Source organism: Polypterus senegalus, chromosome 7 (assembly GCF_016835505.1).
Source record: "Polypterus senegalus isolate Bchr_013 chromosome 7, ASM1683550v1, whole genome shotgun sequence".
Classification (NCBI taxonomy): domain Eukaryota; kingdom Metazoa; phylum Chordata; class Cladistia; order Polypteriformes; family Polypteridae; genus Polypterus; species Polypterus senegalus.
Window position 1 is genome coordinate 18,021,762 of NC_053160.1, and position 25,899 is coordinate 18,047,660.

At 41.5% G+C, this 25,899-nt stretch overlaps 1 protein-coding gene across 1 annotated transcript in view; it reads right to left on the reverse strand.

Moving 5' to 3' along the window:
- LOC120532358 (sialic acid synthase-like) overlaps positions 1 to 25,590 on the reverse strand; it is a 39,275-nt gene extending 13,685 nt beyond the window's left edge. The window contains exons 1-4 of the mRNA XM_039758274.1: positions 25,356 to 25,590; positions 6,117 to 6,332; positions 4,970 to 5,069; positions 2,181 to 2,335 (exon numbers count right to left, since the gene is read on the reverse strand). Of these exons, the coding sequence (XP_039614208.1) occupies positions 2,181 to 2,335; positions 4,970 to 5,069; positions 6,117 to 6,332; positions 25,356 to 25,487 (603 nt within the window). The 5' untranslated portion in view covers positions 25,488 to 25,590. The remainder of the gene's footprint in view (positions 1 to 2,180; positions 2,336 to 4,969; positions 5,070 to 6,116; positions 6,333 to 25,355) is intronic.
- Positions 25,591 to 25,899: the final 309 nt, after the last annotated feature.

Below are 25,899 nucleotides of genomic sequence, written 5' to 3' on the forward strand. Positions count from 1 at the left end.
ACATCCTGCCTGGTGCTGCCACCTGCTGCCGCTCAAGAAATCGCAACAATGTGGCGGTCGTTCCAAGACAAAGCGATGGGTGACACAAGTGTTTTCACGATCACGGAGCGTTTGGATGCTGACTTGGACAGACGTCAGGAAGCTTGTGATCTGATGCTGCACCAATTTCCAACAAATGCCGAGAAGGAAAAGGTTATGTTCTCTGACGAGAGCACGATTTATCGCGGCTCCCACAACCGAAACGTGTTTTTCTGGGGAAAAGAAAATCCACATTTCTTTGAAAAAATTGAGCCTAACCCACCACACGTGATGATCTGGGCCGGAATGACAGCACAGTATTTGTTTGGCCCTTATTTTTTTGATGGTTCTATTAACCAAATCAGTTGTCTGGAAATGCTGAATGGCTGGCTCATCCCGCAACTGAGAAACCAGGGCGTCCTTGACAGTGTTTGGTTTAAACAAGACGGGGCACCTGTCCATTTCGCAATCACCGTGCGTGATCGCTTCAACAAAGTTTTTGGGAATCGTTGGATCGGACGAGGATCAAACAACAATCCCGCTTCTCTTCCATGGCCTCCGAGAAGCCCTGATCTCACAACTCCAGATAATGTGTGGCAGTACAGTTATTCATCGAACGATGAACTGAAACATGTGGTTCGCGCAGCATTCCAGAAAGTCACCCCGCAAATGTTGCAGAACATGAGCAGGAGAACCTGGCGACACATTCGGCTATGCAGGGATCATGGAGGGACCCATACAGATGTTTTGGATTCCTATGAGGTAACCTTTAGCTTTCAAAATCCTCCAAAAGATAGGGGTACAGTAATCCCTCGCTATATCGCGCTTCGACTTTTGTGGCTTCACTCTATCGCGGATTTTATATGAAAGCATAACTAAATATATAACACGGATTTTTCGCTGCTTCGCGGGTTCTGCGGACAATGTGTCTTTTTACTTCCTGTACATTCTTCCTCAGTTGGTTTGCCCAGTTGATTTCATACAAGGGACGCTATTGGCAGATGACTGAGACGCTAACCAATCAGAGCACGCAGTTAAGTTCCTGCGTGCTGAATGCAGTGTTAACCAGGATGTCTCGTCTCGCTCATTCAGCATCAACGTGTTTCGCTGTGTAAAGAGTTGTGCTCTTTTGTGTTTATCTTTGTGCATAGTCAAGCCCTTCATTATGGCTCCAAAACGATCTGCTACTGCTTCAGGGGCCGTGCCCAAGCATAAGCGGAAGATGTTACGATTGCGAAAAGGTAAGCGTTTGGATTTGTTGAAGGCTACGATTCTTTTTACTTAAAAAGTAGGAAAGGAATATAAGATCTACGGCCACAGTGTCCTTTTAACCAGGATGCAAAACGAGTTGTAAGTGGATGTAATAAGGCAGTAGTCCGGATGGAATCTGCTTTAGGGATTTGCATTGAAGACTGCCAGAAGAAGAACAGCGGCGGTGCTACACAGTTTCCTGAAGAGGCTCCTTTAGAAGAGCTGTAACGCTCTCCTTTGTTGTGCAGTAAAATAAAACTCATTGTTATCGGACAAGTCATCGTGTCATTGTTGGTGAGTAACCATAATTAATTTTCTACTTACAGTACTTAGTACATGTACGTACGTTTAGTGTCGCTGTACACACATATTTACTGTATACTATTTTTCTTGCATTGTGCGTATTTACTGCTGGTGGCCTGTCTATCGTAATGGCTGTAACATATGTGATATCGGAGACACTCGATATCTTTAAAATAATATTTAGGTTTTACTTTATATAAACAGTGTGTTTATATACATAATTTCAATGAATCTTACCTAATATCTAAGAGAATACAAAGGGATTATGCCATATAACTCTGTGGGGAATATTTATAAACAGTGTGGGAGAGTTTATAAGGGCTTAAAATATATAAAAATTACCATACAAACATATGGTTTCTACTTCACGGATTTTCACCTATCGTGGGGGGGCCTGGAACGCAACCCCCGCGATCGAGGAGGGATTACTGTATATGGACTTTGTACGCACCCTGTACTTTCGAAATAATTTATATTTACTAATTTTTTTTTAATCATTTAAAAGAACAGATTGAAATAATTTAGTTGTAATTGTTACTTTTGAAAAAAAGCAAAAAAAAAAAAAACAACCTTGTACTCCAGGTTAATTTAAACTTTTAATGTCTCACCAGTATGACACGCAGATTAACTTCTTCTGGCTTCAGAGGATAAGCACTGGTGCACTGCAGGAAACAAAATCTTGAGTTGTGCGCTTTTACTGTCTTGTAAACACGTCGCATGGTGTCCATTGACTGCATCCCACTGGAAATCACCATGGGACGACCTGCAAGTGGTACAAATTGTGTATTTGTAACGATAAAACAAGAAAATAAAAAACCATAATCAATAATATTCAGTGGAAAATATCTCAGTAACAAATAATAATTCTGATCATTTACATTCAGTGTTCTCAGAAAAGACACTCCCCCAAGGCCTGCATGCTAGTAATCAGTTAAAAGGACACATGTGAGTGAGATCATCCCCCAGAGCGTGTCTCAGAGTACAAGATAATTCACTTGCGGAGATGAAACAAATTTTTAAAATCTAATTTTAAATTCGAAGAAACTTATGTCGGAGTTTACAGGGATAAAAAGAAGCTGCCAAACTCTGGAGAAGTAAGAATTCAGACCTTACTTTTTTCATAAAACTGGATGCACACCATAGAAAAAGAAAATATTCAATGACCAATAAGCAAAGCTTGTCCCACACCTTTTGACACTGATTGCTCAATTAAATGTATTCAGTTTTGGCATGATTAATGCATGGTCTTGAATCGAAATGCAATACACTCGGAATAGTCGCTAAAGAACTATCTATCCATCATCCAACCCACTATATCCTAACTACAGGGTCACAGGGGGCTGCTGGAGCCAATCCCAGCCAACACGTGGCGCAAGGCAGGAAGCAAACCCAAGGCAGGGTGCCAGCCCACCACAGGGCACACACCCACACACCAAGCACACACTAGGGCCAATTTAGAATCGCCAATGCACCTAACCTGCATGTCTTTGGACTGTGGGAGGAAACCAGAGCACCAGGAGGAAACCCACGCAGACACGGGGAGAACATGCAAACTCCACACAGGGAGGACCCGGGAAGTGAACCTGGGTCTCCTAACTGTGATGCCATTGTATTGCATTTTAAAGTAATGGAAAAATTGTGTGCCATAGTGAAAAGCAAATGATCATTTCATTGATATGTTTTGAATTATGACACGATTATGACACAAGTTAAAATGAAATGCACCTTGTGCATAGGCATTACATTGTAATGTAGTTAACATGTTGGATTGCATTTAATTTTGGCAGGAATAATCTTTCCATATAAAGGCACTAAAGACATAAAACCAGTCTGTAGCCCACTTAATCCTAAACAGGGACGCAGGGGACGATGCTAGCTAGCATAGGAAACAAGTCAGGAACAAACCCTGGAGAGAGCAGTAGTCCATCGCAAGGCAAACACACACACACACACACATATCAGCCACACACTAGGGCCAATTTAGTACCACCAATCCACCTAACCTGCATGTCTTTGGACTATGGGAGGAAACCGGAGCACCCTGAGAAAACCCACAAAGTCAAAATGGGGCTTGTGAACATCTTAAAAGGGACTTAGGTGGCTGCCCTGTTAGCATCAAATCATTCCTTTTAGTTCAACAAAAAAGAAAAAAGCAAAAGGCAAAATAGAACAAAGGACCAAGAAAAATAAAGATAATTGCAAATCTATTAACAAAAACAAATAAAACTATGTCTATACTAGTTAAAATATGAAATTCACAATGACGCCTTCATTAACAATTCCTGAAAAATTCACAAAGAAAAATAAAATAAATAAGCAGCATTGAACAAAACTAAAGCCAGTGACTGAAGCTACAATCCACACTATTATATTTTTGTTTCAAAATTTTAGCCTTTCATCCAAAATACCCCAGCATTTTCTAACTCCCGAAAACAAAGACCTTTGAAAATGCTTTACTGAGCTGCATACATCTGAAGACTCGGTGTTGCAATATGGACGGGTGAAAAACAGGCTTTTTAAAACACGACTTTAATTGCACTCTGATTTGTTGTGCTTATTACATGGCCCTTCCCTGATTTAATCCTGCTCTTTACAATGTCTCATTCCCTGATTGGTCACCTTTCATGGAAGAACAACATATGCCAACATTATTGGGCATAAAAGAGTTGTTTTCCACCTTGTTGTGTTGCTTACTTGTATGCATCGAAATTGAATTTTGTAAAGTTTGAATGTAGCGCTGCTGCCTCGCGGTTAGGGGATCTGGGTTCGCTTCCCGGGTCCTCCCTGCGTGGAGTTTGCATGTTCTCTCTGGGTTTCCTCCGGGCGCTCCGGTTTCCTCCCACAATCCAAAGATATGCAGGTTAGGTGGATTGGCGATTCTAAATTGGCCCTAGTGTGTGCTTGGTGTGTTGGGTGTGTTTGTGTGTGTCCTGCGGTGGGTTGGCACCCTGCCCAGGATTGGTTCCTGCCTTGTGCCCTGTGTTGGCTGGGATTGGCTCCAGCAGACCCCCGTGACCCTGTATTTGGATTCAGCAGGTAGATTTGGATTCAGCAGGTTAGAAAATGGATGGATGGATGGAAGTTTGAATGCTGCATACATGCACAAAAGGCAAATAATTTACTGGTCACTACAGTTTTTCAATAAATCCCGTGACTAGCACCGTTACCATCCATCAAGGATTTTTCCACCAAATCATGCATGCCCATTGTAAATGAACATCTTGGTCCTATGCCTTTTCAGTCATTTTAGTGTAGATGGACATACTTTTGTAAATGATGTGAAAACACCAGTGTGGACGTTGATCATTTTCATTTAAAAACACCATTTTTAGTATGGATGTAATCTGAGTCTCAGCCAGAACCTGACACTATATAGGCTTTTGTCTCATTATCTTACCTTTTTTTGCAGTTTTTTCAAGGTATGGCAAGTTGTTGGAATCTGCAGATGCAACTTTAAAAAATGGAACGTTGAGCTCATGAAGAAACTCGACTGCCATCTGACACAAAAGAAAAATGTGAAATGGTTATTGATAAGCAGAGGTCGACATCATGATTTCATTGGAAACTGTCTGACATTTTTTCTTTTTTTACAGATGATTTTCCTTCCCTTTTTACTGACCCATGAAAGAGAGTAAAAGAAGAAAAAAAAAGGACAAATGTAATCTGAGAGTGGGCAAAGGCCAAAACTAGGAGACAACACAATCGGGTGTCAAAGCCAGAAATCGAAGTCAAAAATTAACAACAGAGATTCAGAGGCAGAGAAGAACAAAAATAAAGTTCTTTAGCACAGCTAAAAAAAAAAAACCGTTCATCCATCAAACTCATCAAGCTGTCTCTCTGATTATGCCACCAAAGAGTGTGCTGTAGAGCATTCTGGGAATTGTTGCCAGGGGACAGAGAATGTGAAAACTCTAAAAACAGTGGTGCTCACTGGGAAAACAAAATGGCAATGTGGTAAAACATAAACAAAATATGAACCTTCTAAACATGCCAGATACTCCACTTCCAACCAAATATTCAGAATTCTTGAGTTTCAAAACCTCTGATTCCACATCCACATGGGTTGTTTGGATTATGCTCAACAAATGCAAATGAAAATCACAGATTATAAGATCCTTTCTGTTCCTTGCTTAACCACAGTTATTTAAGGAGTACATAACCATTCTTCTAGATCCCAAGACTGGATCTATCAGTAGATAGTAAGCCAAACACAAGTGAAAGACGCCTCCATAAAGACATTTTCTAGGAATGATAGAGAATGATACAGGAGTTTTGAAACAAAATGAGAAATTCATTCAGTAGGCTGGCCCTAAATACACTGCCATAGTCAAGTCTATCAAGTTTCAGGGCCACCAGGCTAACCAACTGAGAAGAATAGGCTGGAAACTTAATTGTATTTATGATAGAATGCCTTTATTCATTAAATTATCACTAGAGAGACTGCAAACTAATGCATTTAATTATAAATATGTAATGTTGTCTTCAAATCTTATAACAATTTATTTTTCATGGTATATAATAGGCCACCTCAGAGAATACCATACCTCATCCATCCCTGATGCAGTGAAGAAGATGCCAATCTCCTTGGCGTACTTCTGCAGTTCCTGGTACTGTTCATGACTGAACTCCAGGTGTTGCTTGTGATCTCCATAGGTTGCTCCCCAAGAGTGTTCTGAGGTGTAAGGTCGCAGCAATGCCTCTTTGTTGAACCTACACGCCAATTCGCTCTTCTGCAGCTTGGCACAATCAGCACCACACTCCTACATCAAGAATTTGACAAATTACTGGCAAGGAACAGATGGCACTGAGGCAAAAGGTGTGGAACACTGTGATGATACTGGAAGTACTTTTGCTGCCGAATGATTTTCTGAAAGATTTCTATAAATTAAAATAGTCAAGGAGGTTGTTATGACCTGCTGGGTGCCACAAAACTTAAGACTCACGCTTACTCCACAAAAAAAAACTAACTAGGCCAGAATACATCATAGTAACAACAAACAATCTTGCCTTAAACTCAAGAAGTTGGTTTCTTGAATTAAACAAGCCCAGTTCAGACTGAAAAATGTAAATGATGTATTTGTAGTGGCAAACATGCACAGAAAAAAAAGGTGGTGGCTGACACAGACAGAAATCAGCTGACATCACCAGGAAGCATCCTGCTCTACACGGCTGACTAATGGAGTGATGAGTGCTGAGACTTGCTGACATGATCTCTGCAAATGCTAGAGGCTACTGAGAGTTGGTGTTTTCTGTGGTGTGAGAGTTAAATAAAAAAAATACATTTTGCTGTTAAAAACTTGGGTTTTGGTTGCCGCTAAGAAACCGTGCAGGGATTTTTAAAGCTTTTTCCCTTTAGAAGGGATTTTTTTTTCGCCCGAACAAGAGCAAAAGTAGCTGGGTATTTGGAGGTTCGCTTGGAAAAGTTACTTATACTTGTAAGTGTTCTTGTTATCTGTATCTGAACTAGCATTGACAAGGTAGAGCAAAACGCAGCAGTAAATGATATCGACATTTGTAAGAAAATAACTGCATCGTAACAATGATTCCTTAGTTTAAAAGAAAAGAATAAAAGGCAGCGGCTGACTTCAAAGCAGTAAAGGGGAAGGCTCAGCAGTGTGCAGGTAAGCGGCATTTCACATCGACACAAAGTCAAACCAACGGTACCCAAGGATTTTCCGGAGAGACACAGTAACAAAGGAGTCCTGTCTTCGTCTCAGGTCACTGGATAGCGTCCATGTCTCACAATCATATAGCAAGACAGGAAGCACCAGACTCTAAAGACTTGGACCTTCATCGTTTTGCATAGATATCGGGAGCACCACACACCCCTTTCCACCCCTCATGACCCCCCCATGCTCTCCCAATCCGTCTACTGACTTGAAGTCAGTAGTATTAGAAGAACAGACAGAGAAAAATAAAGCCTTCTCATAGAAGGACAAACAACAGGTAGCCGAGAGGGAGAACAGTACAGGAGCTTAAGGGGACAAGGTGTAAAATAGCTGTAGCAGTTCTTAGTGTTACCATTTAAGTTAAATCTTTTGATATTAAGAAAAAAAAAGTTAAGGCATTTTTACTAATCCTAAATCAAATTTTAATAATGAGGCCAGTGCAATGTAAGTCCTGTTGGATGATGGACTTTTTAGATGATGGTTTGGAAGAGCCAGTTGTCTATGAGGGCTACATCTGCATGAGATGCCAGCTGATCCAGTATCTCGAGCTTAGGGTCACTGAACTGGAGGAGGAGTTGGCTGGCCTGCGTTTGTAGCAGAGAACTGGTAGACCTGGCTCAGGTGTCCTTTAGAGTGATAGTGTGCACCCCCAAGGTGGCGCAGAAGGAGATTCCAGACCAGACAGGTAGAAATAGGTGGGTCATGGTCACAAGGTGTAGGGTAAAGGGTGCACACTGTCTGGAGACAGCAACCCCAGAATTAGAAGTGTCGTACCACTGAACGGTGTCTCTGATAATTCTGAGGTGGTAGGCAGGGATGAGGAGCCCCAACGGGCCACCTCAAAATCAGTTCCCAGAAAGAGAGAGGTAGTGATAATTGGGAACTCAATCATTAGGGAGATTGAAGTGCAGTTGTGCTCCAGAGAGAGAAAGTCTTGCACAGGTCGGGGACCTCCCTCGAAGGGTGGATAGGCTCTTGGCCAGAGCCTGGGGGATCTAGTTGTCATTGTCCATGTTGGAACAAATGACATACATAAGGGTAGTATGTCAGTTCAGCGATCCAAATGCAAAGAGTAAGGTGCCAGGCTGAGGAGCAGAACTGACAAGGTAGTCTTCTGTGAAGTTCTGCTTGTTCCACGTGCCAGTCCAGGTAAGACTGAGGAGATCAGAAGGCTTAATGTGTGGCTCAGATCTTGGTGCAGGGTAGAAGGGTATAGGTTTTTGGGATATTGGGATTCCTCTTGGAATAGATGGGGCCTGTTCTGCCATAATGGGTTACATCTGAACTACCAATGTATTGGGGAGGCGTATGAACAGACTAGTCGAAGATTGTTTAAATTGGGAAGTTTGCAGGGAGTTTAGAAAAGGCCTAGCATGGAGGAACAAGCAACAGTGTAGAAATAAAAATGAGTAGTAATGTAAATTCTAAACCAACATATAAATGTAGAAGGAGTAACACAATATAAATAGCTTGACTTAATGCTAGAAGTATCAAAAATAAGGTAAGAGAGTTGGAGTTGTATGTAGCAGAGCATAATTATGATATTATAGCAAAAACGGAAACCTGGCTAAATAATAAAGATGAGGATGAGTGTAATATAGAGGGATACATATATTTTAGGAAGGATAGACAGAACAGAAAAGGAGGTGGAGTTCCTGTTTGTGTCAAACAGAATTTAAATGCAAGTCCTCTTCAGTTAGACGATGAGCTCCATCTTAGTGAGGACATGTGGCTTTGCCTAGAAAATATTAGGGAAATCATCTAATCAAGATAGAATTGAGGGTGTAGATGTGATTGAACCACTAGGGTCAAGTGACCATAATATAATACAATTCTCTGTAATTTGTAAGAGTGTAGATGTACCATGGGACATGGAGTTTCGGTATACCACCTGGCTGGGTACTATTGGTGCCGCCAGAGGACACTGTGGAAGAACATTGGGAGACAAGGTTCTCTCTTAGCCCAGAAGTACTAAAAGGTTAAGATAATGGAAGCACAGAAGTAGTTCTGTTTTGATTATAAACTTAAGTTCTCCATCTGACCCGGAAGTTCTGGCAGGTCATGTGAATGGAAGAGCAGAAGCACTTCCGGGTCGGACACTATATAAAAAGCTGCTGAGAACCGAGCAGACGAGCCTGAGTCAAGAGAAGATGGACAACACTTGCTGGGAGGTGCGGAGGAGAAGAGAGAGTGAAGAATATTGTGTAGTGTGATTATTTGACTGTTTATTGTGGCTGTGGTTCTTGGAGGGCACTGTTTAACAAAATACTTCTTGGTGTTTTTACCTGGTGTCCTGAGCGTCTGTCTGTTGGGCTTAAGGAGAAACAGTGACCCACAATATTTCACAAACATAAGATAAAAATCTTAGATTTACAAATAGGATAGTACTTACTATTAAATAACATAACAACAAAATATTATGGTCACATCGTCCCAAACACATGCATTTTTTTGTAAAATATTAAATAAACCACTTCAAGAAAACACAATTGTGAATGAAAATTGAACTTACTCAGACACAAATGTGCATTTGAATTGTAGATTCATCTCCCATCATTGTATTTATATTGTAAGAGACGGCCGGCAGCTCAACCCGGCCGGGACGCCCCTGAGATTGAACGACGGGGGAAGGCAGCTTTTGTATGACATTGCCTCCCCCAAGACGCTAGACGGCACCTTTCCTGGACTGCAGCGCTGCCCCGGATTCACGCAGGGCACTATGGGACATGGAGACCAGCAACACAGCCCTGTTGGGTACCATGGTGGTGCCAGGAGACACTGTGGAAAGTTGGTGGGAGACTAAGTTCTCACCTGGCCCAGAAGTACTAGTGGATCACGAGGACGGAAACCTCAAAGTACTTCCAGGGTGATTAAAGAACTTTAATTCTCTGTCTGACCCGGAAGTGCTGGCAAGTCACATGAACGAAAGAACAAAAGCACTTCTGAGTCAAGGACTATATAAAGGACTGCAGAATGCCCAGCCGGTGAGCCAGATTCGGGCGGAGGTGGACAGCACTTGCTGGGAGGTGTGGAGGAGGAAATAGAGAGAGACAGAGTGAGAAGATTTGTGTTTTTTGCCTGTTTATCTGTGGCTCTAGTGCTTGGATAACACTGTACAAGGAAACAAAATAAAAATACTGCATGTCTGTCTGTTGGGTTTAAGGGGCAATAGTGACCCCTAGCGTTTACAACATTTACATCCACAACCGGAGTAACTAGGATTTAGTATCAGCAGTCTGTGAAACTGAACGGGTACATTGACCAATAGCTTGCTGTAGCATCTCAGATATGGACTGTATAAGGCAGAGCCTCGTTGTAATAATTTTTCCTTTGCATTTGTGTAACATTTCCTTTATAGTTATGCTCATCTCTCAGTGCCCTTTGCAACATTGATATCACGTGAAGTGCAATGTTAGCCAAGGAATAAACTGGTACCAACGAATGTGGTAGTGGTGGGAAAGGGGAGGGCTCTTCAATTGAGCTGCTCCATTACATATGATCATATTCCATTTATGTTCATTTGAGCATTTTTCTGAAAATGGCTTATTTACGTTTATGTACTGAAGTGGCAAAGTGAAAAGTCAGAGCTCTGAGAACTCTTGATAGCATGTGAGAACACCATTATACTCTAAAGACGAATGGCAGAAAATCCCCAAATACAGGTGTGTGAAGCATAGCATGTCATATCCAGAATGGAATCGTAGTGAAGTACGGAACAAAGGGTCTGAATAATTCTGTCAATGGGATATTTCACGTTTTATTTTCAGCAAAACATTCTAAAATGCTGTTTTTGTTTTGGTATTCCAGGGTATTGTGTATTGCTTGATGAGGGAAGAAATTAATTTAAATGAGTTGAGCACAAGGTTGCAACATAACAAAATATGAAGAAAATGAAGTGGTTGGAATATTTTCTGTCTAAACATAAAAGCCTAAACATCAAATTACCTATATAATTTAAGCTCTAGGCTAAATCCTGGTATAAAGAAAAAATCCATTATCAATATAATTTCTCTTACCTAATCAGGATATTTTCATTCAGAATATTAAACAGAATGTACGTTTCTCCACCCAAATCAAGGTCACAACTAAAGCACAGAGTCCTTGCTGGCAACATTGGGTGGAGGGCAGGAACCTACCCAGTGTGTAATTTCATGGTAGCATATGCAGTTCCACATTCAGCCATGCTCACTAACCCTTACAGAGCTCATTTACAGATGCACATTAATCTCATTTGCACATCTGACTCGGAGCTATCTAAGTATTAACCTACATAGTTGCCAGTTTGGGGTGGGGGGTTATGTGCAAACTCATCAACAATGACAACCATGCTTGCGTTCTAAAGTTCAAATTGAAATACATTAATACAGTATAAAAAAGTATCATGAAACAATTTGGAAGAAATTAAGGATTCAGTCTAATTTTAAGTGAGAAGAGCATTGGTTTTCAACATAAATAATAACAAAGTGGGCGGCACGTGGCGCAGTGGTAGCACTGCTGCCTCGCAGTTAGAACACCCGGGTTCGCTTCCTGGATCCTCCCTGCGTAGAGTTTGCGTGTTCTCCCCGTGTCTGCGTGGGTTTCCTCCCACAGTCCAAAGACAGGCAGGTTAGGTGCATTGGCGATTCTAAGTTGTGCTTGGTGTGTGCCCTGTGGTGGGTTGGCACCCTGCCCAGGGTTTGTTTCCTGCCTTGCGCCCTGTGTTGGCTGGGATTGGCTCCAGCAGACCCCCGTGACCCTGTTTTAGGATATAGCGGGTTGGATAATGGATGGATGGACAATATACAAAGCAACACCAAGAAAAAATGATAAACTCTGTTTTACCACTATATATTTGATAATGTTTAACCGATAGATATGTAAAACCTAGTAAGCACATGAAGAAAGGAAATAAAATGTTGTGGGAGAATACAAAAAAGTTTAGGAGGTTCCAAATCCTGGATTAAATGACTGATAAGAATGTCCATGCAAATAAAGAGCAGTCAAACATTTACTAAAGTGTTAGAGGAATCACAGTAAATCTCATTATTGATGCCAGAATAAGACACTTTAACTATACATTTATGAACTAACCAACCCAGCCCTAAATGTTAACCTTGGCAATGCACTATGGATTTAAAAATATACATCCCAGGACTAGACTGCAGGACTTTTCACTTCTGTTTCCAGTACAGACTTTGACCTTCCTTGTGCATTTGCCTTTGTGACATTTCCTTTCTCCCACACTATAAATTATTGTTAAACATTAAACAGTGTTTTGCAAGTGTCAAAAATGTAATCACTGTTTTTTTTTTCCTCCTTTTTTAGCCCCATTCAGGCTTGCATGTAGAGACTGAGCGTCTATTTTCAACTGCATTTGATGCATCCCGTCATTTATTGCAACTTTTCCTACATTGATATTGTATTTTAAATGCTTTCATTAGTTTTCATTTTCAACCTCATTCCAAGGGAACCGAAGGACATTGAGTCTGAATGGGCCATGTTCCCAACCTCCATTGTTTAAGCAGCAGAACGGAATTGTGGCCACAAGGTTGTCGGTGCCTCTCATGGCGTCAATCCATGACACCTAAGGTTTGAGAGGCCGTCAAGCTGAAGAAAGAGTCCTATCAGGTCTGGTTGACCAGTGGGACTCCAGAGGCAGCTGAGGGGTACCAGCGGGCCAAACATGTGGTGGCATCATCTGTTGCAGTGGCAAAAACTTGGGCATGGGAGGAGGTTGGGGAAGCCATGGAAAACAACTTTCGGTCAGCACCAAGAAGGTTCTGGCAAACCGTCAGGCACCTCAGGAGGGGAAAGTGGTGCTCCACCAACACTGTGTACAGTGGAGATGGGGCCCTGCTGACTTCAACTGTAGACGTTATTGACCAGTGGAAGGAATACTTCGAGGATCTTCTCAATCCCACCAGCATGTCTTCCTTAGAGGAAGCAGAGCTGGAGGACTCCGGATGGCCGAGGTAGTTAAAAGGCTCCGAGGTGGCAGGGTCCCTGGGGTGGATGAGGTTCACCCTGGGTTCCTCAAAGCTCTGGATGTTGTGGGGCTGTTCTGGTTGACACATTTCTGCAACGTCACATGGACATCGGGAACAGTTCCTCTGGATTGGCAAACCGGAGTGGTGGTCCCCCTTTTTAGGAAGGGTCACCGGAGGATGTGCTCCAACTATAGGGCGATCACACTCCTCAGCCTCCCCGGTAAGGTCTATTCAGGGGTGCTAGAGAAGAGAGTTCGGTTGATGGTCAAATCTTGGATTCAAGAGGAACAATGCGGATTCCGTCCCGGCCGTGGAACACTGGACCAGCTCTACACCCTGGCCAGGATCCTGGAAGGGGCATGGGAGTTTGCCCAACCAGCCCACATGTGTTTTGTGGATTTGGACAAGGCATTCGACCATGTCCCTTGAAGCATCCTGTGGGGTGTGCTCCAAGAGTACGGGATACAAGGCTCGTTGTTACAAGCCATTCAGTCCCTGTACAGGAGGAGCAGGAGCTTGGTCTGCATTGCTGGTAATAAGTCGGACTCGTTTCCTGTTGAGGTTGGACTCCGCCAGGGCTGCAATAATTGGCATGCAGTATATAGACTTTACACAATAACAAAAAAAAGATTGATTTTTGAATTTATCCTATCCTGATTTTTAATTTATTCTACTCACCATCATTGTAATGAGTGGGCTTGTGTCTTGGGGCAATTTCTGCAGGTTTGGTGAAATGCATGGTAGTTTTAGTCTCAAGTTGTTCTCAAGATTTGTATATTTCATATATACATAGCGTTGTTTGATATATATGGCAGATGGTGTTGATACTTACTTTTAAAGTCTTGATTCATTGCAACCTCTATTAAGCTCTCTTACTGATTTAGAGGGAGGTGATGAGTGTAAGTGCTGGTATAACAATTGAAAGAATTGTAAATCTAAAATTGTGCACCTTCAGTCACAGGAAAGTGCATACATAACTGCAGAGGAAGATGTGTGAAATGGTCATTGATGTCTTGTTTCACACAATTCACCAGGGAGCTACGCCATGCGTAGAATTCACACTATAACATGACGTACGTACAAAAGCCGAAATGTGCTTACGCACAGAAAAATCCAGATACAGGAATCTGTGCGTACTACAACTTTCACATTCTTCCGCTACATAAATCCCGGTAAGTGTGAAAAGTAACACACGTGCACACGCCTGCTGTCCCACCCCAGTTCCTCCCAGAATTATGCCTCTTTGAATATGCAAATCAGTATAACTAGCCCTTCAGCTCAGTGTTCTGTGAAAAGACAATGGGAAAATTTACTATTTGTTGATTTAAACTAGTGGTGACATAGTGTGTCAGAGAAACTCGAAAGCTCAAGTTCACAAAGTCGCACAGTGCCCGAAATAAAAAAGAAGTTGCAACATATCAAAGTTGCCGTGAAAAGACGAGTTGTAGCCCATGAAAGGCACAGGTGCGAATGGGATCTCAGTTGGCCTGGTCATCAGTTGACTTGATTTGCACTTCATTATTATTGAGCTGTGATTTTAAGAAAAAAGACACAAACTGCAAGTCAAATAAAATTCAAGACAACATAGTATGTGCTAATAGCATTAAGTGGATTCCTAATGGAGAAAATGGCTAAAAACGAAAACTAGCAGCTACTGCAGCCATCCAGGAATTGAGTTTGACACTGCTGATACCGTATATACGCGCGGATAAGTTCTCCCACTGATACGCCGGGGCTTCACTTTACCATATGATTTCTGATATTTTATAATGTCGGTCGTATAAGTCGAATGCAGAAAACTCATGCTATTGGTCCAAAAGATTGTGATATGTTAACGCCCACCTGAGAGAGTAACTATGGAGCACATGGCCTTGTTTTTTCTATGTATTGTGCCTACGTGACCACACGGTAATACCTGAACTATTCTGAAGTGACGTTTGCACTGATTTGTGTTTTTTGTATCACCCTCATACACCTTTATTGTCAGAGCATCCCTTATGTACGATGGAGCGTTTGATCAGAAGAAGATATGAAGCTGGTTTTAAATTAAAAGTCGTTGAAGTGGTGAAAGAAATTGGTAACTGTGCTGCTGCAACAAAATTTGATGCACCTGAGAAACTGATGAGAGATTGGAGGAGACAAATGTCACATTTTTGAACAGGTGTATAAGTCAAGGTCTGATTTTATGATTGATTTTTTGGGTTTCAAGACCCGACTTATACGTGAGTATATTCAGTATTTATCAGTCAGTCATTTTCAAACACAGGGTCACGGGGGTCTGCTGGAGCCAATCCCAGCCAACACAGGGCACAAGGCAGGAACAAATCCTGGGGGCACACACACACACACACCAAGCACACACTAGGAACAATTTAGGACCTCCAATGCACCTAACCTGCAGGTCTTTGGACTGTGGGAGGAAACCAACTCAGACACGGGGAGAACATGCAAACTCCACGCAGGGAGGACCTGGGAAGCGAACCCGGGTCTCCTTACTGCAAGGCAGCAGCGCTATCACCGCCCCACTGTGCTGCCCTATGGTATTTATAATATTTAATAATATTTAATTATAATATTTATAATTGTTTTGCTTTATTGTTTTGTTGCACACTACTAGACGTTATTCCTAAAATATTAAAAACAAACACCAATCACCTCAATTATATTGTTAATGTTTATATTCACTGTAGTTTGTGCAGATTACTTTCTAAAACTATGAATTTATACTGAGCTTCTTATCAAACTGAATTCAATATTTTACTAACCATCAATATGCAGATTTGACTGGCTAGCAACCTTACTTTACATTGCAGATCATAATTACAGAAACTAAAAAAAAATCAAATGTCAAAAATATTACCCAAAATTTGCTGATCAAAATAGATGGAAGGCAGAAAGAACATCAAATCCAAGTTGTCACTTCCTATTTGTTGTAAATGAACACTGTCTTACAAATAGTCTGTTTTCTGGTTAACAATTTGCATATGTTAGACATATGCAAACTTGGCAGGAGCTGTGTTTTATTAGATGAAATTTAAAACACAAAGTAACATTCTCACACCTGCTAATTCAATTTAAGGTCGCCGGAGTGAGTGGAGGCAAACTGCACAGCCCTGGTTGAGTGAAGCAGCGTTGGACGGGGCATCAGCCCATCGAGGACCGGACTTCATGACACACGGTCCTCAGTCATCCTAAACTGCATTTCTTTTGGATGGGAACATGTGGCATTTGTCACTACATGGGTTAAATGTGTCATTTAGAATTGACTTTAAAATACTGCTTATGGTTTACAAAGCCTTAAATCATCTCGCTCCATCTTATATTTCAGAATGTCTTTCACCTTACACTCCAAATCGTAACCTTAGATCTTCAAATGAGTGTCTACTTAGAATTCCAAGAGCTAAACTTAAAAGAAGTGGTGAGAAGGCCTTCTGCTGTTATGCACCAAAAATCTGGAATAGTTTACTGATAGAAATTCACCAGGCTAATATGGTGGAGCACAGGGATTTGTTCCTGCCTTGCGCCCTGTGCTGGCTGGGACTGGCTCCAGCAGACCCCCATGACCCTGTGCTAGGGTTGGATAATGACTGACAAAAATTAATAATGCACACTTACATAAGACAGATATATAATTAAGACAAATAGTGTAATTAAATAAGAACTACTTTTTTATGTTTTTAGGTCTATAATAAATGATAAGGTCAGTTAGCCAACAACCTGAAATAATTTTAACAAGTATAACTGAATTGCTAGTCATTTAACTGTCGGATTACAGACACATTTTTTCACAATGTCTTTTAAATACATTTCAGCAAATTTACAGTGTACTGCATGACTGCTGGGGTGCAGTACTATTACAGTACAAGTAACATGTAAAGATTCAGAAAATTACTGGAAATTAGAAATGGTTAATTAATGTAATTGAACAGCAGCGTACGTTAACTTGTGGCCCAGTTTACTGTGGAGTCCCAGTATAGTACTGCATAGTATAGTATCCTAACTACAGGGTCACGGGGGAGCCAGTCCCAGCCAACACAGGGCGCAAGGCAGGAAACAAACCCTGGGCAGGACGCCAGCCCACCGCAGGGCACACACTCATCCACACAACAAGCACACACTAGGGATTTAGAATTTAGAATCGCCAATGCACCTAACCTGCATGTCTTTGGACTGTGGGAGGAAAGCCACGCAGACACGGGGAGAACATGCAATCTCCACGTAGGACCCGGAAAGTGAGCCCAGGGGCCTCATGGATAACGCCGTGCGTAGAACTCGCACTATAACATGGCGTAAGCACAAAAGCCGAAATGTGCTTACGCACAGAAAAATCCAGATGCAGGAATCTGTGCGTACTCCAACTTCCACGTTCTTCCGCTACATAAATCCCGATCAGTGTGAAAACTAACACTCGTGCATGCGCTTTATGTAACGCCCCAACTCCTCCCAGAATTACGCCTCTTTGAATATGCAAATGAATATAAATCGCCTTAAGCTCAGCCTTCTGTAAAAAGACAATGGGAAAAGCACGGGGAAAAATATAAGAATTTCAGCGAATACCAAGTGGAGGCAAAGGAAAAACATACTATTTGTTCAAATAAACCGTGGTATAATCAACAAAAGGAAGGTGATCGAGTGACATAGCGTGTTGGAGAAACTTGAAAGCTCACGTTCACAAAATCGCACAGTGCCGGAAATAAAAAAGAAGTCACATATCAAAGTCACCGTGAAAAGCCGAGTTGTAAGCCCACTGTCTGAGTGTCATATGAAAGCTTATTAGGGTACAGAGAAAAAAGGCACACAGTGGGGAAAAAGCACGAAATGTCAACTTCAATCTCGACATTTCCACTTTAATCACGTAGTTTATTTTGTCATTAAAGTAGAACATCATAAACTTCATCTTAAAATCGTTTAATTAACCAGTTTCTCAAATCACATCGTAATTAAAGTAGCACGTTAAATGCTTTGTTTTGTATTTGATCTTCTATGTGCTCTATGTGTGTGAATCACTACTTGCTTCTTAAACCGACTCTCTTCCTCCAACTGGACACAGAGTCCATTACATTCATGATATTACAGCTCTCTGAATAACTAAAATACTGAGATGTATACGTGATGTCATTTTCATGATGATAGGAGTTAAAGCACGTTATTAAACATGTGTTTCACTTCATGAAATAATTTATTGCAGCAGTACTCAGGGCGGCTCTAGTCTTGTGGTGGCACTGGGCAGAGGAAGAATCGGTGGCTCCTTCGCCAAATGTCAGTAAGGTAGCTTATGCACGGTGGATGGCCACGTCCGTTGCAGACACTGCATAGCCGCCTCGTGCTCATGACACAAGCATTTAATTTTTGCCGAAATTTGTGGCTGCGTTTTTAGCTGTGTTGTTATTTTCTCTTTCTGTTTTATATTCAATATATATTGGCGTAGCCGTCACTGCAGTCAGTGCTTTTCTTTCCCCAAGTAACCGATCGCCACACAATCAGCTCTGTAATAGAAGTTAAGCCATCTGTAAGCTTAGCGCGATTCTTCAAAACGCTTTAAGGAACATTGAAATATCTTAGTAGTACATGTTTAATTATTCTATCCTTAACACAGTCCCAGTGAAGAATATAGATTATTTAAATGAAGTTAAAGTTTTATCTGTATAATTTAATAAACATATTTTGCTGCATTTCACCTTAAAAATGATATCGTCATCATATGTAAATACGCGCTTTATAAAGTGGCTCAGGTTGTGCGATATTATAACTATAGTGCAAGTTTACAGTGGGGTGATTGTACTTATAAGTACAAACAGTTCTACAAGGTGCAATTGATTGAGTGCATTTAAAGTTCTTGGGATGAAACTGTTTCTGAACCGCGAGGTCCGTACAGGAAAGGCTTTAAAACGTTTTGCAGTGGCTGAGACAGCGTGTCCATGAAACTGTATACCGATAATTCTCTTTCCGATCAGCTGCTGCTGTGATTCACACTCAGATACAGTGATATAAATACTCCGAGTGGTGCAGTGAGAGTAATATGGAAAAAGATGATCCGCTGTGGCAACTCCTAATGGGAGCTGAAAGAAGAAGAAGAAGAAGAAGAAGAGAGAGTAACAACGCTAAAGCAGTTATGGTATTTGGAATACTATGGCTGTTCCCTGGACCATTATATTGTTACAAGTTAATTACAATCAGATGCGTTACACTAATAAACAATATGCGGTTTATAAAGCCGCGTCAGGAAAATAATGAGTAACCACACAGGAACAGTACAATTGCTTTGACGCTGGGTGCCGCCAGTCTGCAAAACCAGCGGAGAACTTGCGTATGACAAGGTATGAGGTACCGTGGAAAAGTGCGTGGCTTTACGCCAAGTGTAGGTTTTATACATCGCGATTTGAACGTGAAAAAGCTCTTACGCAACATTTCTGTGCGTACGCACCGTTTATACATGAGGCCCCAGGTCTCCTAACTGCGAGGCAGCAGAGCTACCACTGGGCCACCATGCCGCCCTATATTGTAATATCCACCCATCCATTTTCCAACCCGCTGAATCCTAACTACAGGGTCACGGGGGTCTGCCGGAGCCAATCCCAGCCAACACAGGGCACAAGGCAGGAACCAATCCAGGGCAGGGTGCCAACCCACTGCAGGACACACTCAAACACACCATCCACACACTAGGGCCAATTTAGAATCGCCAATCCACCTAACCTGCATGTCTTTGGATTGTGGGAGGAAACCCACGCAGACACGGGGAGAACATGCAAACTCCATGCAGGGAGGACCCGGGAAGCGAACCCGGGTCTCCTAACTGCGCCACCGTGCCGCCCTATATTGTAATATGACATAGTAAAATGTTGAGCAAGTAATTCAAGTAATTTACTATTTACCATTGTATTCTTTAAACTGTATAAATGAGTGAAGATCCCCAAAACTCTATTTTTACAAAAACGTGGTAATTTACGCAAATTATCTACACTTTTGCAAATTAGCCATTTCGCCATGAAAAATAGGTGAAACAACTGCGCAAAAACTTTAGAAAATCGTTTATCTAATTAAAATTAAACGTACTTAATCGCTGTATAATAGCAATTTTTCCCAAAAAACTTTTTTTTAAAAGTTAATAGCATGCTCATTTTAAGTACAACCAACATAAGGTAAATGGGTATTGGCAGTTATTTTTCTGATTGGTGCTAGTATTTAGAGCAATGAAATCTATTAATGATATTTCTAATAAGTTATACTTGTAACTGCGAATCTCGAGAACTAGCCTATAATTCAATTCAACTAGAAAACAACACGGAAAGCCGTAAAACGTGCTGATTTTGAAAGAAGTGAATGGTGCAAAAACAAAATACCTCTGAAACATTTTTGAGTGATACGCATAAATATAATAAATGCATATACACATTATGCTCAGGGTGGCGCAGGAAAACGGGAAAATTTCAATTGACGTTCAACGCACTAATAAACACATTACAAAATATATTTAATGATTACATGTATTGTACAGGATATGCCACTAATGATGGGAAACAATATTCATTCAATATTCATTTTATGTCTTGAAGTTTGCATCATGAAGGTGTTGTCCATTTCTCTGTACACATTCTGACAGCCTGTTTTGGAAAGTCTGCTTTGCTCGCCGTAACAAGTCAAGAGAAATGCCAGCGATTTCCTCTTCAGTCCCCCTTTTTAGTTCAGCAATGGTTGGAGGACGTGTGCAGTACACTTTTAAGATGTCACCACAGAAAAAAATCACAAACAGTGAGATCTGGGGATCTCGGAGGTCGTGGAATGTCGCCGTTGCGGGCAGTATGCGAAGTGGCTCCATCCGTCCTTCCATCCATTATCCAACCCGCTATATCCTAATTACAGGGTCACGGGGGTCTGCTGGAACCAATCCCAGCCAACACAGGGCGCAAGGCAAGAACAAAACCCGGGCAGAGCACCAGCCCACCACAGGCGAAGTGGCTCCGTTCAGTGGAAACCAACTGTTTCCGATATTCAGATGTGCGATGTTTTGCCACCTCCGCACAAAATATGTTTCAAGCATATCAACATACCGATCGGGTGTAGATATGGTTGCAAAGCCCTCCTCATTTTCAAAAAAGTAAGGGCCTATTCTTATAAAATGCTTTCACAGTGAATGCTCGTTGCACACGCCACTCCTTTATAACTAATTGCTTGTGGTTCTAAATGAGGTCACATTGGTCTCAAACAACTGCCAACGCCCCAGGGTCGCCAACACTTCCTAGTTCCAAAATTTCCCTTTTCCCTGCGCCACCCTGTGAGTGGAATAATTTATTCTGTGCTTAATTTCTTTTCTTTTTGTTTCTCCACCCTAAAGGAGACTGTTTAAAATCATACCCTTGGTTTATTTTTATTGTTATTACTGCATTAAGACTTACTATGATTATTCTGGACCACTTTCTAAAACCATTCCCCGGGTTTATTACCCAGGTTTATTATCTTAACTAGCAAAATACCCACGCTTCAGGCAAGTACTGCTTTAACATTTTTATTAAGAAGAAAATTAAACCTTTTTAAACTGAGGGAAAATATACCAATAATTATTTGTTAAGGATCACTTTGTATACCACATTGTCAGTTCGGCCCTCCGGTTGTAATATGACCAAGCTGTGCGCTGAGCTTACTCTTGAGCAATGCAACGTACAGTTGGCCATGTGAACAGTAATCTTGTCTCAAATCTCACAGCTTGGATTGCTGCTATCATAATCGGTTTGAGTTTCATGGTTTGTTTTAATTACGACAGTATTTGTAGGACTTGTTGTGTTGAAGTGACATTCGGCATCTGTCAAGCGTTGTAAGCACACAACCGGTTTCATCGATAACTTCACATCCAGCTTTTGAGAGTTTAAACATTCATAAACATCAAAGTGTCCACTACTGAAATCGTCACCTGTGAATCTAAGATGTTTAAGAGACATTGGTGGTTGTCGAAAGTTGTAAAATATTTGGCCATTTCGGTACACTTGAAAGCGACAATCGAACAATTCAGCGGCAGCCATCAACTCACATGCAGAACCATAGGTGAAGGGCTTAAGCATTTCACTCTTCTAGTGCTCCTGTGTAGTATAATTATCTCCTGTACCGTCATCAGTCCACACCTTGAACCTGTCCCAGTCATTCAATACATAAGACACAATGTTCCTCTGGATATCAAGAGTGAGCCCGATATGGCGTGCAATAAAGAGAATGGAAAAGGCAGGTGCCATCTCCGGGCATGGAAACCACTCAGTAAGTGACAGTTCTTTGATCGATGGTGATCACCTCGATAGACATGTTAATGGGGGTATGGTTGGAATGATAAAGGAAATGGGTACCTGAACAATGTAAAGTAAGTCTAAAATACCTACACAATAACTATAATCGTAATAAATGAACAATAAAACAGCAGAGAACCCGTGGATTAAATATAAAGGCTGTAGATATCAGCAGGGAGACATAAATCCCGTGGCGAAGCAAGAAGGGAATGTAGAGACTGCAGCGACGGATGGCCTTATATAGGCAGGCAGCCAACAACGTGGGAGGCGTTGGAATGGGGGGACCCAATGCCGCCTCACACGGTGACCGAGCTGCAGGCTATGGACGTATATATGTGCGTAAGTAGGATTCAGTTAGCGTTGGGAACCTGCGTACCAAATTTCTTGAAGATGGGCCCATAAGTAACAAAGACCGTTGAAAAGTTCAATATGGCAGCCGACAGTGGCATCTTACCAACGAAATAAGTACGTACATTGGTTTCGGTTAGTGCAGGGAAGCCGCCTACCAAATTTCGTAAAGATGGGGCCATAAATAAGAAAGTTCAACATGGTGGACGTTGTCGACCGTTATGACCGTTACACGTAGAATTTTGAAATGAAACCTGCTTAACTTTTGTAAGTATGCTGTAAGAAATGAGCCTGCCAAATTTCAGCCTTCTACCTACACGGGAAGTTAGAAAATTAGTGACGTTGGAAAGTTCAATATGGTGGCCGACAGTGGCGTCATACCACTGAAATAAGTATGTACATCGGTTTTGGTTAGCGCAGGGAAGTCGCCTACCAAATTTCATGAAGATGGGGCCATAAATAAGAAAGTTCAACATGGAGGACGTTGTCAACCGTTATGACTGTTACGTATAGAATTTCAAAATGAAACCTGCTTAACTTTTGTAAGTAAGCTGTAAGGAATGAGCCTGACAAATTTCAGCCTTCTACCTACACGGGAAGTTGGAGAATTAGTGATGAGTCAGTGAGTGAGTGAGTGAGTGAGTGGGAGGACTTTGCCTTTAATTAGTATAGATACATTAAGATTGCTGAAGATTATTAACATTTTAGGTTCATAGTTTGTCAATGATTATATTTTAGCCATATAGTATTTAGACCATATTGGCAATAGATATCTCTATTTTTTTAATCCTAAAACGCTGCTGCGTGTGGGCTTGTTTTGCTTTGGACGTGCTCTGTCTCTGGGTATGCCAGAGGACCGGGACGGCGTGAAGTGGGGTCCAGCCTCACGTGGGGAGGCAATATGGGATTGTGAGGGGTTAAGGGGGGGAGAAAAAGAGAGCAGGCTATATCTATATCTAATCTATCCTTTTAATCTTTATAATTATAACTACCAACGTAACAATAAGCTGCATGTCATCAATGTAGGTATGTTTACAAGCCTTAAGTTGTACTCTGTTGGCCTTGCTCTTTCTCACGGGTGGGGGTCGATTGGCTCTCAATCCTACTTTTTTAAAAATTGATTGATTTATATGGAATGATTGCAATAAAATTAATAAAATTAAAAAAATAAATAAATAATTAATTTCTTGCTATAGTTTTAGGTTTATTTTCTCACAGTGCGAGACAGGGTACCTTCGATGGTTTGGGGACAGTTCCAAAAGAACCATCCAGATAAAGATTCCAGAAAAATAAAAGTTTTTTTTTAGGTCTCTAACAAGCTCCATAATAGCAATGATTAGATGATGACAGATCTGTCAAATAACAATGGGTTCATAATTTAAAATAACTCTTGCTGCATATAATACCACAGACTTAATTCAGGTTTACTTGATTTGTCAGCAGCCATAGTTTCTGTTTTGTCCGCATATTAGTCACTTTTTCAAAGCCCGGAGTTCAATTTTAATTTGCAAAGAACAACTCTACAAGGAGCCACCCCACCCAGTAAAGTGCATGCTGTTAACGAAACTGCAGCTTTAACAGTGTAGACTGAACGCCAATCTGTCACAAAGAATCCAGTCATCAATCAACCACGCAAGTCTTTGGGGTGTATCTTGAAACCGGAGACAACCCACTGCACAAACTCCATATAAACGGTGAACAAGTCGCGATCTGAACTTGGTCTCCTAGAGATGCGAACAGCGCTAACCTCTGCGCCACCGTTAGTACTATTCTTATACAGGGCATACCGTTCTGAAAGCTGCTTGACCCGTTTAAGGGTGGTAAGGACTGGTGTTAAATCCATGCACCACTGGCCGAGGCACCAATATATTGCCAGCTCCATAGCAAACCTAAGCTCATACTGGGTTAAGCTAACCTAACTTGCAACTCTTAAAGACGTTGCCGTTAGGTTTGTTGAAGGAAAGCCGTGGAAACCTTGGAATATAAGGGGAACGTTTGCAAACTCGAAACACACATAAACTAGACCCGGGATTCAAACCCAGGCCGGTTGATTCGTAAAGTCCATCTTGCAGCCCATTCTTATTTTAAAGAGGGTGCGTTATTAATAATATTAACTGATGCATCTTCTGTCTGTCTGCCTGCCTGCCTGTCCCAGCAAAGAGTCGGGGATAGCTGGATTCTCGAATTCAAAAGTTTGTGTGTGCGTATATTTTTACTGAACCATTTTCACAAAACAATAATATTTGATAGCTATTCGGAACCCCGGAGCACGTGACCAAATACCTCTCGTTGATATTGATATGCGCAAAGTCCGCACTGCTAGAGACTGGGCTGGTATTTAAAGGCAGCCTCCTATAGCTGTTCTTTACACTGCGCCACCATACCGTCGTTTGGGGTCCAAAACACTCACTCGTTTAGAAATGTAAACAACACGTATTCTAAAGTGTGGAAAACGCGTGTAATTTACAGAATATTCGAGGCTAGAATAGAAACAGAAGTGTTTTTCTTTATTATCATTATTTTCTTACCTTCGCCATGCGAATCATTTTCTTGGCAATCTCAATGTCGCCCTGGTGATTCTGCCCTATTTCAGCAATAATGAAGCAGGGGTGATCCCCCCCGACCATTCTGCCAGGACACAGCTCGAATGTGAGAGGCATGGCGTCACTTAGAAAAAAAAAGAAAGAAAAAAAAGTGTAACCGCGAATTAGTGAAATGATCAATGAAAGTATTGTAGTGAGCTTCGCCGTGTCACAAAGACCGCTAGAATTCGCCAGGGAGTGCTAAGCAGCGCAGATGCTTCATTTATCCTCTTGGTGCTGGACACACCCATTAAGGGCAGGCCACTTTGACAGGTGTCAGACAACACCTTCGAGTTTGGATTGGATTGGTCCATTCGTTACTCGCTAATGTATGTTGACGGGGTCTGTGAAAAGCAGCACATAACGAACATTAAAGTTGAGCAAGGTGGACAAAACAACATGTACTTTTCCATATTCAGCCAAATGACCCAGCGTATACATTATAATAAAATGGATATATCATTTCAGCTATTTCTACGCGAGACCACTG